The sequence below is a fragment of the Notolepis coatsorum genome (assembly GCF_963971535.1).
Source record: "Notolepis coatsorum genome assembly, chromosome: 12".
In the NCBI taxonomy this organism is placed as follows: domain Eukaryota; kingdom Metazoa; phylum Chordata; class Actinopteri; order Aulopiformes; family Paralepididae; genus Notolepis; species Notolepis coatsorum.
In genome coordinates this window covers 82322116-82339061 of record NC_140176.1, presented here as the reverse complement: position 1 = coordinate 82339061, position 16946 = coordinate 82322116, and the positions used below count along the sequence as shown (strand labels likewise).

Genomic DNA, 16946 nt, shown 5'->3' with positions numbered 1-16946 from the left:
CCCAGCTAAATCCTGTTAGTACAGTGAGATAATAGTGACTGCTGCTCTCTCCTCTCTCGCCTATATAGTGAAAACACTTGTGGATTAAAGCATGTAACAAAATAACTTCTCAGATGGGGGTGTCTGGGATAGAATACTATCAAATGGGGTCCTTGACACAAAGTCAAGTCTGGGAGCCAGTGCTGAAAAGAGCTAACCAGCTGATAAACCTGTTCCTAATAGTAATCACCTCAGAGTAGCCCTAGAGGAAATGATAAGCCAGGGAAAGAGAAGAGGGCAATTCAAACTTTCTGACAGTCAACTGACGGGCAGTGCAGTACCTGAGAGTGACAATGATGGCGGAGGGCTGCGCACAGGCGGTGATGAGCGTGACGATGAAGAGGAAGATGAGGAAGGGGATGAGAGTGTTGCAGGTTCGGTCGCACTTCCCGGACAAGGCGAAGCCGTTCTCGTTCAGGTAGGTCTTGACGATGACCAGCTGCAGCTGGTTGCCTTGGCCACCGGAGGGCGGGGTGATCACCTGTCTGCTCTGGACACAGCCGCAGTCTGTGTAGTTCCTGATCTGCAGAGGTCAAAGGGCATGGCGGTGATGACACAGCCGTTTTCAGTGTGACATCACAAGTAAACACAGGGGAGGAAACGCTTAGGTAAGTATGCAATACTCGTATACATTTTTTATTTATTCAACCTTTATTTAACCAGGCAGGTCAATTACGAATAAATTCTTATTTACAATGACGGCCTGGTGAGAGGACAAAAGGGTCTCTCGAAGGGCAACAGGGAAAGGGGACCAACAAATGTAATACATAGAAAAGATGATGCATACATCACAGAGGTAAGGGGAATAATGAAAACACACCAAACAAACAAATAAAAATTATAACTAAGGTATGTAACACATGAAGCAGAACAGACAAATTACAGTTAAAAGGCTGGGTGACAGTAGACGTACACACGTGCACACACACACACACACGGTGGCTGAGATCCAGCTAAAGAATCTAGACATTTCCCTTCGTGTTGTTTACCTTCCTGTCTGATTGTGTTTTGGAGCCTCAACACTTCCTGTCCTGTAATGTTATTGTAAAGACGTTTGCTAGACGACACAATGGGCTCACATACCCCACGCCGTGGACGACCCCTGCCACCCACTACGCACAGACTTGGCTGATAGAAGGAGCACGTTGGAGCACAGTGTTAGATTAAGACTCCCAAGACGTAGCACTGAACGTCACAGGAAGTCCTTCATTCCGACAGCCGCCAGACTTTATAACGCTTCACTGTGCCTCACTGTATCACTGAGCACAGGGTGGCAGTACAGGCTGGCAGAATCTTCCTGGACCTCTACCTTTAAATCAACACTTGATCTTACACTTACTTATTACTGTACATGTTACTGTATGTTTCGGCTATATATTTCAGAATGTATATACATACCAGAATGTATATCCCGGACCGTACTTTATAGTCTCTATTCTTATTTGTGACTTTTGTTTCCGACTACCTAAATGTTTACCGTTTACTGTGAGAGATCTGTAGTACAGAATTTCCCTCTGGATAAATAAAGGATTTCTATTCTATTCTATTCCATCCCGTTGCCCAATAGATATAGAGGGATTGGTGCTCTGAGCGAGGCACTAACACGGTCAGGGGTTAAGGGTCCCTATGTAGCTCAATGGGTAATGGTACTGTACATGTTGCTCTTGAGCATGGCACTAACACTGCCAGGGTTAGGGATTTAATTCGTTCCAATGTAAAGCGGTGTAAGTAAGTACTACTAGTAGTACTAGAGAAGCTCTATATTCAGCTATTCACTGTTATAAGAGAAACATGTAGTATGGAAGGATGTCAAGTTAAAGAGCATAATGCTAATACCGCTGCTAATGATCCCATTGTCACATTCAGACCTACACTCCCGCTCCACGCTCTCCTCTGACACTCAGTCAGCTCCACCCTCGAGTGACCTTCTCTGCCCCCTCTTCAGCCTCCACAGAGTCCACCCTCCTCTCAGTCTCCTTCGACAGGCTCCGTCCCCCCTCACCAAGGAGCCTGCCAAGCCACTCCGCCTCCAGACCTCGGCTGACGGGACACAGTGAGAGGAGAAGAAGAACGACGGAACCAGAGAGCAAAAAGTGCAAAAAGGACCCGCTTCACTGGCGACTTCACTTCACCACTCATCATCATGACCTCTCGTCAGCATTCTCCAAAAACATCACTACTGCCAACGAGCCTCTTCCTTTCACCATAAGATCCAGGCCTCGGCTAAGAACCCCCCCCCCCCCTGCACCTCTCTGTATTGTATTTTATCTTAGTACTTTTTATCATGTGTATTTTATTATCCATTCTATTTTTATTATTTGTATTTTTTGCACAATCAAGGCGGGCATGGCCACCTTCATTTCACTACATGTAAATGGTAAATGGCTGCTTTTTTATATAGCGCTTTTATCCAAAGCGCTTTACAATTTTGTTCCTCACATTTGACCCATTCACTCACATATTCACACACCGACGGTGGAGGCAACCAGGCAAGGTGCCAACCTGCTCATCGGGAGCAATTAGGGGTTAAGTGTCTTGCTCAAGGACACATCGACACACTGCCCGGGATGAGCAGGAATCGAACCGAGAACCTCCGGGTTGCCAGACGACTGCTCTACCACCCAAGCCACTGTCTTGTGTATGTACTGTATGTGACGAATAAATCGCTTGAATCTTGAATCTTCTTTGAGAAAAAGGTAGAGAACACGTCCGCAGATGCTTCTCCCAACCCCCCACCCAATCCAAGTCCTGAAACCGGAACCTCGTCTTTCTCTCCCCTCACAGACGCTGATGTTCCGACACCGGTGACGTTGAACCGTCCCACTACATGCCAGCTGGACCCAATGCGCATCGTACCAGACATGGCTGACACTAACTGCAACCATCAACTCCTCTCTCAACTCTGGGATGGTTCCCACCTCTTTAAAAACAAGCCAGTCACACCCCTCATAAAAATAAAAATAAACCTGAACCCCACGGTCATAGATAACTATCTATGCTTTCTTTCCTCTTTAAAAATCACTTGAACCTGCTGTATCCAACCAACTCACTGATTATCTATTACAGAACGACCTCCTGGAGCCGAATCAGTCAGGCTTCAAGACTGGTCACTTCATAGAGAGACGGCCCTCATAGCGGTCACAGAGGCCCTTCACTCCTCTGTCCTGATTCTCCTGGACCTGTCAGCAGCCTTGGTCACAGTTAACCATCAGATCCCCCTCACATCCCTTGATGGGAGCTGTAGGCTCTGCCGTTGTTGTAGATTCTGCAGTCACTCGAACTAGGGGTGGACGGTATAAACAGTATGAATTCGCGTCAGCGGTGTTTTCTGCAGCAGGGACGGCTTAGCCAGCTAGTTCTTGCAATGTGTGTGGCCTATTTTAGCCGTTGGTTATACATCGGGTGTGAACTTGGGGTAGGTGGGGGGGGAGAGACTGTGAGTGAAGTTCTCCGATCCAGCAGCAGTGTTTTAGCTGTGTGACAACTTCTCTCGCGAGTCGCGCAGTTTCTATGTGTAATGTAAACTCTGCGACGGATCCAGTGGTCTAACATGCTTTGCATCCTCGCCATTCTGGAATGCCCACGTCGTGCTAAAACCTTATGTAATGTTAACTGTTGATGTAGCCTCAGCAAGCCAACGTTAGCTCCTCTCTCTCTCCCTTTTTTGCAGAAGTTCATCTTTTTTCTCATCCTTTGACTCTTTGCTTCCAGGTTGCCTGGTGTTTTATTTCAACCCGTTGCCATCGTTTGTTTTGTTGTGAAGTTTAGTGTTTTAACTTCATTATCACACAGGATTGATAATGAAGCTTCTCTCTCTCTCTCTCTCTCTCTCTCTCTCTCTCTCTCTCTCTCTCTCTCTCTCTCTCTCTCTCTCTCTCTCTCTCTCTCTCTCTCTCTCTCTCTCTCTCTCTCTCTCTCTCTCTCTCTCTCTCTCTCTCTCTCTCTCTCTCTCTCTCTCTCTCTCTCTCTCTCTCTCTCTCTCTCTCTCTCTCTCTCTCTCTCTCTCTCTCTCTCTCTCTCTCTCTCTCTCTCTCTCTCTCTCTCTCTCTCTCTCTCTCTCTCTCTCTCTCTCTCTCTCTCTCTCTCTCTCTCTCAAACTGTCGATCAAAAGGGCTTTAAAGACATGGTCAAAGCACTGGATCCAAGATATGCGTTACCTGCCTGCAGACACTTGAGAAAAGGTTTTGCATTTTTCTATTGCAGTTTTGCACAATAAATGTTCTTAAAATACCTCTGTACTATGTGAAATATGTCCTAGTAATACAAGAGTACAGTAATAGCTGCCATACCCCTTCAGAAGCATTTATATAGAAATGTTAAGATAAGTTAATATACAGTTACCGTTTATGCTTCAAATTATACCGTGATATAAATTTTAGACCATACCGCCGAGCCCCAACTCCAACCTAAAAACCGTTCTTCCCAAATTCCACCAACATGTCTCTTGCCCCACAAGAGGAGACAAAACACTAAACCATGTCTACACCGACATAATGGTTGCATACAAATCGGTCCCCCTCCCCCACCTGGGACAATCAGACCACCTCTCTTTGTTCATGCTTCATAGAACAGTTACAATAATGGCCTGAGGGGGCAGACTCTGAGCTGCAGCACCAGTTCCAACACACAGCCTGGAGTATGTTTGCCACCCAGGCCACCCTGGACTCCCACACAGCCTGGAGTATGTTTGCCACCCAGGCCACCCTGGACTCCCACACAGCCTGGAGTATGTTTGCCACCCAGGCCACCCTGGACTCCCACAAAGACATTCCTATACCTCCAACATTGACAAGTGTCACCATCACCCTTAAACAGATCACTACATTCCCCAATCAGAAGCCGTGGATGAACAGAGAAGTCTGTACACTAAAGGCACATGACACTGCTTTTAGATCTGGTGACACGCAGGGCTACTGTTCAGCCAGGACTAACCTGAAGAGGGGAATCAAGCGGGCAAAGCACAGCCACAAGCTAAGGGTTGAAGAGCACTTCAACACCTCCGACCCCCGACACATGTGGCCGGGCATCCAGGCCATCGCAGACTATAGATCCACGCGCACAATACCTGCTTACCTAGGACAAAGCAGTCGGGGCAATGGCAAGCCGAAAACGTGTGGTTACACTTTACAAAGCTAGATGCAGACAACGCTCGCTGCAATATTATATATTATATATTATTAACAAATTGTTCTAAATAAATAATAATGATAATAAATCATTTGAAGTTTGGACTAATTTTATTTTTTTTTTACAACTGAGGTCGGTAGATTATATTTTTAGACACTAAAGTACAGAAAAAAGGTACCGTTGGGTACCGGTATCGATTCACAGGTACCGGTATCGGTTAAAATGTGAGCGGTACCCAACCCTACCTACAATGCTCATGTGTGTATGTATACTACTATGCACTCAGTGCCAAACGCTCAAGCTCAGAATGAACAACACCACTTATCCTTAGCCACCAGAGAAGGTAAGGGTGTCCGATTTGTAAATAACTATTGGCAAAGCTTGCAGCCTTGCACATAATGTCCACTGGATCATAGATCTAAGTCAATGTGTGTTATGTGCTTGTGTGGCTGAGACAATGCTCTGTAACCATGAAAACCATGCTGAACCTCTGAAATATCATATGCATGTATAATTTAATAGGTGGATAAAAAAAATAGTGTGCGTGCGGGCGGCCGTGCCTGCGTGTGTGTGTGAGAGTGTGAGTGTGAGTGAGTGAGTACACAGGCCCTCACCCCGGTGCTGTCGTTGCCCACAGTACTGCAGCCGGCCAGGCAGGGGTTGAAGTAGGTGATGCCGTCAGAGCCGCAGACAGGAGCGTACTCATGGATCTTACAGCCACAGTTCACATTGCAGCTTCCTGTCAGGTTCCTGTGAGTCATAGTCAGGGTGGGCCTGCATGGACAGACGGGGAGGAGGAGGGTAGGGGGAGAGATTATTATTATTACATTTACGCTTACCAGTAAAGGAACAGTACTTAAAGGGGTACTTAGGGGTGGGACCATACATCGATCCAGATCGATAAATCTATCTATTATCAATGATCCAATAGGATCGATGCAACGTAAAAAGATCTGTTCATATTTTGCGATACTCTTGTTTTGAAAAACCCGTGGAGTCGTATCCGCTCCACAGCAGTAGCGTCTGAAACGCGGACATTACAACAGAGCAAGGCTCCATAGTGTGCCTATTTTGCGACCAAAAGGCATTCTCCCTTTCTGTGTGTGTGTGTGTGTGTGTGTGTGTGTGTGTGTGTGTGTGTGTGTGTGTGTGTGTGTGTGTGTGTGTGTGTGTGTGTGTGCGAAGACGAGTATATTATATTGATAGTAAATATACTGAGGATGGACAGATAATGTTGATATTTAAACATAAAAATACAATACATAATAAATGTATTCATGATCATCATGCAACATAAAACAATTGTAGGAACGGTTTGGGAGAAGAAGGGGTTTTAGGTTGCGTGTTGTGAGTTCCAAAAAAATTTACTTGAAAGTTTAAAGCTCAATATATCAGAACGTGGCACTTTACAGTGAACGGGAGGTCTATTTGTATTAAAAACAATATTGTTTTTCATTTAAATGTCTGGAAGAGCTCAAAAATAAAAATGTCAAATGGGCATATAATATCGTCTCAGGCACCTGAATCGAATCGAATCGTGGCAGACTTTGTGATATCGGCAAATATCGTATCGTTGTCCAAAGAACCAATATCGTATCGTATCATGATGAAGCTGGTGATTCCCACCCTTAAACCTAGAGCAAAAAATTGCCTTTTCCTGTGTTTCGCATTGTTTTTGGAGAATGAGGGGTTGTCCTAACACAGACAGTGCTGGAGCCTCGGGGGTCCGGGGTGGTCATCTGACGCTCACGCGTAAAAAGTCGCACGCCTGACATATCACCATGTAACTCGAGAACCAAGGCACGGATTTGGTCGAGTGAGGTGGCGTTCGACGGCAACAATTAGAGCTTAAAATTTGTTAATTTATATGTTTGGCGAAAAATGCAGCCCGAGCGGCTAGACGCTCGCAAAGTGCCGTGACTTTTGTCTGTTCCGCCGGCGGAACGTTAAGAGGTTAATAACGCGCGTCTGAAGAGACCTTGACGTGTGCACGTAAAACTTCTTTTCTACCTAAAGTTGAACCTAAAATATTTTTCCGGACAACATTTTGAACGACAACATTGTTATGCTGTTGCTGGATCTCGAGTCATTATTTGATCTGCAACGTCTAGTCTGAACGTTGGATCTGAATTTCATTAGACAGTACAGGCTTGTGCACCACTGCTAGATGTACGATAATTATTGTATTTGTACAATAGAAGCAGCTCGCTCGTTACAGGCACAGACACAGCCCATTGAGAACAGGACTGAAACAGAGACATATAGTGGCTGCTGGAATGTATAATCTGAGTGATTTCATTCAGCAAACAACTTCAAAGACATTTGAAAAGGACTCAAATATGTCCCCTTTAAAGTTTAGGAAAACAGTATAGATTAAAATATTGCATAGTGGACCCAAAAAGAAAAGCATGTACTTGGTCATTGTCAACGACAATGACTTATGTTTACATACACTGCACATATACATATACACATAATATTCTGGAGACCAGCTAATATCCCAGTTAAGGTCATGTAATTTTATACCCTGATTATAACAAATATATGTACATGTAGGTACATGAGTAAAGAGAATATTATCACTGTGCCGTTACCATAGAAACAGAACTCACACAGACCATAACACGTTGTCTACATGGCTCAGTGTCCTGGATAATATTGGCATACCCCAGGCAGCTATCATTGGCAGCTATCATATTTGGCTTCTACTCACTGTATACGTAGCTGGGATATGAACTTATTGAACTGGAACCACGTTGTGATTTTAGACACACTGTTGAAATAAAGAACAGGGCGATAAGGTCACTGGGACAGGACTTTAACCTCAACACCTGTGGAGTTGGCAGAGCGAGGGTGAGAAAGGGAAGGGAGAGAGAGAGAGGAGAGAGAGAGACAGACAGACAGAGAGACAGACAGACAGAGAGAGACAGAGAGAGACAGAGAGAGACAGACAGACAGACAGACAGAGAGAGACAGAGAGAGACAGAGAGAGACAGACAGACAGACAGACAGACAGAGAGACAGAGAGACAGACAGAGATAGAGAGAGACAGACAGACAGACAGACAGACAGACAGACAGAGAGAGACAGAGACAGACAGACAGACAGACAGACAGACAGAGAGAGAGAGACACAGAGAGAGAGATAGAGAGACAGAGAGACAGAGACAGAGAGACAGACAGACAGACAGACAGACAGAGAGAGAGACAGAGAGAGAGAGAGAGAGGGAGACACACAGAGAGAGAGACAGACAGACAGACAGACAGACAGACAGACAGACAGACAGACAGACAGACAGACAGAGAGACACACAGAGATAGAGAGACACACAGAAAGAGAGAGAGAGAGAGAGAGACAGACAGACAGACAGACAGACAGACAGACAGACAGACAGAGAGGGAGACACACAGAGCGAGAGACAGACGGACAGACGGACAGACAGACAGACAGACAGACAGACAGACAGACAGACAGACAGACAGACAGACAGACAGACAGACAGACAGAGAGACAGACAGACAGACAGAGAGACAGAGAGACAGAGAGAGAGAGCTCCACAGAAGCAGCGTCACACGGTGTGGGAACCAGCACCCTAAGCCAACATGGATGGATCTCCGTCTAACAGGAACCAGTGAGGCAAACCACCAGGGTTTCTCTCCGGAGCAGCAGCCAGCGACAGGCTCTAACACAACACGCCCTGGGGAGACGGACACACGGGAACCTGCTGCCAACTCTCCGATAGCAGCGCTGCGTGGTGGGAAAGAGAGAGAATAACACTCCTGTTCCCAGGTCTGTCTGTACTTTGACAGCGTGTTGTAGCGATTATCTGTGTAGCATTTTATGGCAGAAGTCCCATCCCATCATCATGACTTCAGACACTGGCTCGGTGTCAGGCTCACGGGCCAAATGTAGTTCCATGATAGATGCTCCGGAGAAGATTAGATTATCACCACAGTAAACTAAACCTCTTAGTGGAGTTTATACCGCTCAAATGAGAACAAAAATGGCTTATATTATTCTATTTTAGTCACAGGCCGGCGTTGTGTATTAACAACCAGACCATAATGGTCCTACCTTTCACAAGAGGTGGTTTTAGGAGAGAAAAAAAAGCACTACTTTGCCAAAACCGCTTTGGTTTGTCCTCCTGACACAATAGTGCCACATCCCAGGAATGTGAGTGTGTGTGTGTGTGTGTGTGTCTGCCTATGTGTGGGAAACAGTGTTACGACTGTACTACTGTCAATATAATACGAACGGAACAATAGAGAAGTGGAAGAACCTGCGAGTTCAACAAGAGTATGACATCATAATAATAAAGTATGACATCATAATAAAGTGTGACATAATAATAAAGTATGACATCATAATAAAGTGTGACATCATAATAAAGTGTGACATCATATAAAGTGGGATCGAGTCAGTGGAATTGAGTTTGCTAGGGAACAGCTCGGACCCACGTTTACTTCGGATACTGGCAAACCCTGCGACAAGAAATAAAGATGGGTTCATTTAGAATGATCATGTTGTCAAGTTGAAATAAGTGTCTATGATTCTTTGACTGTAAATATTACTAAAACATCACTGATAACAACAGTAATCCTTCCCGGTTGGTTAGGCAACCTCTTATATAGTTAGTTGATAAGAGGTCACCAAAGTACAAAGGTAAAGTGTCCCACTTTTGCTTAGTTCACCCTACTGAGCGACAGCAAACGGGAAGAGTGACACTTGGGTCTCGCCCTCAGTGGTACAAACGGGTAACCACAGAACTTGAATTGATAAGAGTGGCCATTCCCATTCAAACCAACATTCATCAACGGGTCATTTGGCTAGTGCACCATGAAACAGCTGCCCTAGAATGTTTGATAATGTTGTCATAGACATGAACGCTGATCTGGAAAGCTGATGTGCTGCCAGGGAGAATTGAACTGATGTGTTGCCATGGAGAATGGAAGCTGATGTGCTGCCAGGGAGGATGGAAGCTGATGTGTTGCCATGGAGAATGGAAGCTGATGTGTTGCCAGGGAGGATGGAAGCTGATGTGCTGCCAGGGAGGATGGAAGCTGATGTGTTGCCAGGGAGGATGGAAGCTGATGTGTTGCCAGGGAGGATGGAAGCTGATGTGTTGCCAGGGAGGATGGAAGCTGATGTGTTGCCAGAGAGGATGGAAGCTGATGTGTTGCCAGGGAGGATGGAAGCTGATGTGTTGCCAGGGAGGATGGAAGCTGATGTGTTGTCAGGGAGGATGGAAGCTGATGTGTTGTCAGGGAGGATGGAAGCTGATGTGTTGTCAGGGAGGATGGAAGCTGATGTGTTGCCAGGGAGAATGGAAGCTGATGTGTTGTCAGGGAGGATGGAAGCTGATGTGTTGCCATGGAGGATGGAAGCTGATGTGTTGCCAGGGAGAATTGAACTGATGTGTTGCCAGGGAGAATTGAACTGATGTGTTGCCATGGAGAATTGAACTGATGTGTTGCCATGGAGAATTGAACTGATGTGTTGCCATGGAGAATTGAACTGATGTGTTGCCATGGAGAATTGAGGCTGATGTGTTGTGACAGTCACGCATTTTAGCCCTTTGTCCCGCGCCTCGCAACAGAAGAAAGATTTCCTGCATGTCAATAAAGTCATGCTTAAAATGTATTGTTTTTGTCCTCTCATTAATCACCACCCATGTACTAATGCACCGCAAGTAGCCTAGTCTACACACCAGTGCACACAGAACAGTATGCAGTGTTGTCGGCGAGCGCCGTGGTAGAGCAACTTTATTTTCACTCACGCTGCCTGCTCTAAGTGGAGCTCATCAAGTCAAAGCACATTTCTCTCATGCCAAGACGTGTGTAAACATGCGAGCACACCATGGAACCCTGCTGTATTTACCCCCGTGGTGCGGTTAGTTTGGTTCTAGTGTGAACACGGTCATCTAACTCGGGTCCAACAACCCCAGCCGGGTCCGCCTGTTTGAGGTGGTCTCGGTCCGCCTCCAAGTGAACTCTGGTTAATTTGAGGTTTGAATGCAAACCGAACCAAAATGATTTCAGTAAAACATATTATGTAATAATCATTGCCCCAGTATGTGTCACACCATGATGGCAGTCAGCCAGGTGCCATCCCCTATGCTATGGTGCATGCCTGGGTGTGTGTGTCTGTGTGTGTTTGTGTCTGTCTGTCTATGTGTGTCAGTTTGCTAGCAGGCAAACGTGTGTCACAACAAACTTCCACAGCATATTTGGGTCCACAGTGGTGACACACAGGATGATTGTCATCTGTGGAGAGAGCCTCCTTCTGGCCTGTGAGGCTGATAAGATAGGATGACTGTTAGCTGTGGAGAGAGCCTCCTTCTGGCCTGTGATGCTGATCAGACAGGATGACTGTTAGCTGTGGAGAGAGCCTCCTTCTGGCCTGTGAGGCTGATAAGATAGGATGACTGTTAGCTGTGGAGAGAGCCTCCTTCTGGCCTGTGATGCTGATCAGACAGGATGACTATTAGCTGTGGAGAGAGCCTCCTTCTGGCCTGTGATGCTGATCAGACAGGATGACTGTTAGCTGTGGAGAGAGCCTCCTTCTGGCCTGTGATGCTGATCAGACAGGATGACTGTTAGCTGTGGAGAGAGCCTCCTTCTGGCCTGTAATGCTGATAAGACAGGATGACTGTTAGCTGTGGAGAGAGCCTCCTTCTGGCCTGTGATGCTGATCAGACAGGATGACTGTCATCTGTGGAGAGAGCCTCCTTCTGGCCTGTGAGGCTGATAAGATAGGATGACTGTTAGCTTGTGGAGAGAGCCTCCTTCTGGCCTGTGATGCTGATCAGACAGGATGACTGTTAGCTGTGGAGAGAGCCTCCTTCTGGCCTGTGATGCTGATCAGACAGGATGACTGTTAGCTGTGGAGAGAGCCCAGAGGTGTAAAGTACTTGAGTAATTGTACTTCGTTACAATACTTAAGTACTGTTTTTGGGGATTTGTACTTTACTTGAGTATTATTAGGTTTGTATACTTGTACTTTTACTCAATTACATTTCAGAGGAAAAAAAACATACTTTTTACTCCTTACATTTAAAATGCAGATCTACAAACTTTACGTTATTAACTTATTAATCCTGCGGCCGCACTTTATTTAAAAACAGCCAATCAAATCACCATCAATGGAAATTTAACCCGCCCATACCTCATGCTGATTGCTACTTGTGTGGAGTGTGTGCTTGGTTTCATTCCAGCCTTGCCTAAACAAACACCAACTGATGATTTCACTAATTGGCTCACCTCTTCAACTAACTCACCTGGTGCAATGTGTAGTTCAAATGAAAACTTGGCCCACGATGGAATGAGTTTGAGACCCCTGGTCTAACCCTTGCAATAAGAAAAAGTTTTTACTTTGACCTTTTAGTACTTAAGTACAGAAACCTTTAGACTTTTACTCAAGTGTGTTTTTAAGCCAGATACTCTGACTTTTACTTTAGTACGATTTTGAGACGGTACCCATACTTTCACTTAATTTCTGGGTACTTTTTACACCCCTGAGTAGGTTGGGCATCGTTTGGATTTGAACTATTCCGGTTCCGATTCAGATTCTCCATTTCGATTCCTGTTCTAAACGATTCTCGATTCCGATTCTTTGAGGTGCAGGTCAAAACAGGTCACAGCTTATTTCGCAGGAGATTTATTTTTATTTTTTTGAAAAATCTTAAATTGTTTTCATACTATTCACATTGTCAGTTGACTTGATACCGTTTAATTTGGTTGCTGTACTGTAACTAGGGTATTAATTAACACTATGATCGCCGGGGACGAGTTAAGACGTCATTCCTAGCCATGCTCATTCTGCCGAAGACGCCGTAACTCGTCTTTGATGTCAATATTTCAAAAATCTGTCATGGAAATCATATTTCCTTTCTGGAGCCCTGAGATGTACTGGTGAGCTCCACTCAACTGTCTAACGGTTCGAGAGCGCCATCTGGTGGCCGATCGGCAGATCGGCCAAGAGGGAGGGGCGCGCCAAACAGGAAGTGCCCATCCATATGTGCTCCGGGCACTCGCGATCGGTAGCCGGACTCCATCTCAACACACTGGATGATCAATCGCTCGCCCTAACTCAATAAACAACGTTATTTGGACGTATATAGTATTATACAACCTGGAAATGGTTCATCAGGATCAACATCCCATAATCGAAAACGGTCTACTCCACGCTGATCGTCCAACGGCGCGAGGAACATACGGTAAGATTCAGCGTTATTTTCTAACTTATTCCATATAAACTGCTATGATGAACATATGACCCACTCTGGATGAATCATCTAACGCTGCCCACGGAATTATAAACGATCCCCCGCCCATCCGGTCATCATCAGATCATACGTAGATCATTCTAGAACAGACCTGGGCATTGTACGGCCCGGGGGCCGGATACGGCCCGCGTGATGATTCTGACCGGCCCGCGAAAGATTTCATGATAATATAAAAAAAAAAAAATCTTTTTAATATATATATATATATTTTTTTTTTACTTTTTTCTTTTCATGTCAACGTTCACACGCACAATATACGCTTACCTAGGATTTGACTTGATTCAACAACAAAGCAGTCGGGGCAAGCCAAAAACGGTCGAAAGTGTGGTTATTTGAAGTTTGGATTTTTTTTTCACAACTGAGGTAGGTAGATTACATTTTTAGAGACTACAGGTACCGGTACCGTATCGGTTCAAATGTGAACGGTACCCATCCCTACTGAACACACAACTGCAGGGCAAGGGCATTTTTGCTCATGAAATGCATAGCCATGTGAAAGCCTTCATGACAAAGTTGCAATTAATTTCAAGGCAACTAGGCAGCAACAATCTCAAACACATGAAAACCCTGAAAGAAGTCAAACCATCAGCTGATCACCGGCACAGGTACTCATCCATGTTGGGAGCACTGCATGATGAATTTTCAAGGTGTTTTCAAGATTTCAAAAAGGTTGAGGATGAAATGCAGCTGGTTTCCTCTCCCTTTACCTGCAGTGTTGATAGTTGTTCAGCTTGAACTCATTGACCTGCAGTCTGATTCACTACTGAAAGAGCACTTTAAGTCAGCATCACTGCTAGAGTTATACTCTGCTCTCAAGGAGGATAACTTTCCAAACATGAGGAGACATGCTCAGAAGATGTTGGTTCTCTTTGGATCCACCTATATGTGAACAGACATTCTCAGTCCAGGTACAGATCCTCTCTCACTGATTAACATCTGGCAGCTGTGCTTCGCATTTCCACCTCAGACATGCAACCTGACTTTGATGGACTTGTTAAAGCTCAACAGAGACTGGATTTCTCAAACTGAATGAAAAAAAAGAACTGAAGAACACTAAAATGTGGAAATATAACAAGTGAAATGGGACACTTGATATTTTTTTTTCTTTTTTTTGCACAGTTCTGAAAACATTAAATGTTTAATATAGGCATGTAAAGTAAAAAAGGCTACAAAACTGGGACACTTTTCTTTACACAGTTCAGTGACATGTCTTGTTTATTTTTGCTATAAGATGATGTGATGTCTTTAGAAAGCTAAGAAAACCATTGTTTCAATAGTATATGAAACTCAAAATGCCCTTTGTTATTAATGTTTCACATTTTGTTTATCATTTTGGAAATAAATTCTATTTGAATAAATGATATTTTTGAAAGCTAACCTCACCTTTTAATTGCCAAATAATAACATACACTCTTACCAGGGGTCAAAACAATGCCATTTACTGCTTTTTATATAGAAATAAAATGTATATTATGCATAATTAAGTTTGGAATTTTGGCCCGGCCCTTCAACATATTTTCAGTTGCTCATTCGGCCCCCTGGGAAAAATAATTACCCACCCCTGTTCTAGAAGTACGTCCAGTTGAAATTTTTCATCTCGCAACGATCGCTACCAAACTGTATTTCATCATCAATATAATGCATTTAGGGCTATAAATCACGTTCTGAAGAAAGCTGCAGAAAACGATAAAAACATACTTATACTTTAGACCATATTTTAGTATGAATATGTGAATGAAAAAGTTTAACGTAGCTACACCCTGAACAATACATATAGGACATTGAATGGGCCATAATAATGGCAATGTAGCAATAGAATTAAAAAAGTTATAGCCCTGCAAAGAAGGGGAACTTCTCCATAGACAAATAGAGCTGGCGAGGGATGGTAAATTATGAATTTAACCCATGGCGATCAAAGTGTTAACAAAGTAAAAAATTAAAATATTTTTTTTTAAGAATAGAAGTTAAGAATCGAAATGCAAATATGTTACTTCCGGTTCCAGAACCGGAAGTTAGGAACCGGTTCCTATTAGAACCGGTTCTCGGTGCCCAGCCCAACCCTACCCCTGAGTGAGCCTCCTTCCGGCCTGTGATGTGGTGCTGATAACTGATAAGTCACATCAGAAATAGAGGTGGCAGGATGATTCAGTGGAGCCACGAGAGCAGATGACAGTGTTGCTAATTAATTGTTCACACTCTGCTATTATGGCACATTGCATGGTGTTGCTGGGAACCACCGCTCTCTCACCGAGCCGGCAGGCACTCACACTGACAAAAGCTGTTAAATGATTCACGTGGTGGAAATGTGCACGTATTGCACATTAGTGAATGTTAACTTAATTGTCACTAAGTTTAGCTACTGTACAGCAGAAGGCAGTCAAAAGGTAAGTATTATAAGCCCTTGGCGCTGCTAACAAATGTCTGCTGATTCAAGCTATAGTCCTATCAGGCTTTGCTTTAGTGATATTGAGGATATTGTAGTGGTATTGAACAGTAAAAATAATGAAAGAAAAAAGCCTTTTCCCTTAGTAGGGGGCTACAGATAAAATACAAGATACTTGTTCCCTAATGCTAAGGATAATATTGCTCAATGAAGAAACCCAATCTCATTGCCAAAATCAAGTCTAATATGCCTATGAATAGAGAGAGAGGGAGAGACAGATAGAGAGAGGGAGAGAGGCTCATACGGAGCGAGCTCTCCTCTGTCTCTCCCCCTGCATTTGACACTCAATGTGAATGGTCGATTTGAATTTCAAGGACTTTTTAAGCACCTTGTTAAAAATGGGCTGTTTAAGGAATTCCAGGCCTAGACTTTTTTTTGTAAAAAAATCAAGCAATTTAAGGACCTTGTGCGAACCCTGAATCACGTTGTGATTAGTGTGGTCTCCGAGTGCTTCGTCAGGAGTATGACCCATCTATTTTATTCAAGGACTTTCAAGTACTTTCCTAAGCACTATTTTTCATTTAAAAGGATACTGTGGTGACCCATATGTAAGAGACATTCACTAAGGTGGGCTTGTGCCTTTAAGAGCGGGGGGTTACTGTTTAGGGGAAAGGGTCAATACCAGGGATGTCCGATATTATCGTCCGATACTGGCATAAAAATTTGATATCGGAAAATATCGGTATCGGTTTAAAATATATATATATATTACATTTATTTAACCTTTATTTACCCAGGCAAGCAAGTAAGAACAAATTATTATTTATTTATTGTCAAAGTGTGCATAATGTTGTGTTAATTAACGGAACATAGACCAATCTCAGTCAATCTTATTGTCTGGGACCAAATTCAGTCACGCCCCATTCCCAGTAAAAAGTGGGAATCTCTAGAATGTGTTTTGGGCGACGGTGTTTACGGAAGTGCGGGGGTAGCCTCTCAAGTTGACGATACACAACACTTTCTGTTGTCAGTAGATGGCAGCATTGGTTTAAAATTAAAGGTGAAAATGTTGAAAACTACAACATGAATACAATTCCCAAAACCTTTAGCACA

General features: G+C 44.1%; 1 protein-coding gene across 1 annotated transcript in view; it reads right to left on the bottom strand.

The window, feature by feature from the left end:
• slco5a1 (solute carrier organic anion transporter family member 5A1) overlaps positions 1–16946 on the bottom strand; it is a 122565-nt gene that overhangs the window by 3451 nt on the left and 102168 nt on the right. The window contains exons 7-8 of the mRNA XM_084326450.1: positions 5781–5940; positions 321–562 (exon numbers count right to left, since the gene is read on the bottom strand). Of these exons, the coding sequence (XP_084182576.1) occupies positions 321–562; positions 5781–5940 (402 nt within the window). The remainder of the gene's footprint in view (positions 1–320; positions 563–5780; positions 5941–16946) is intronic.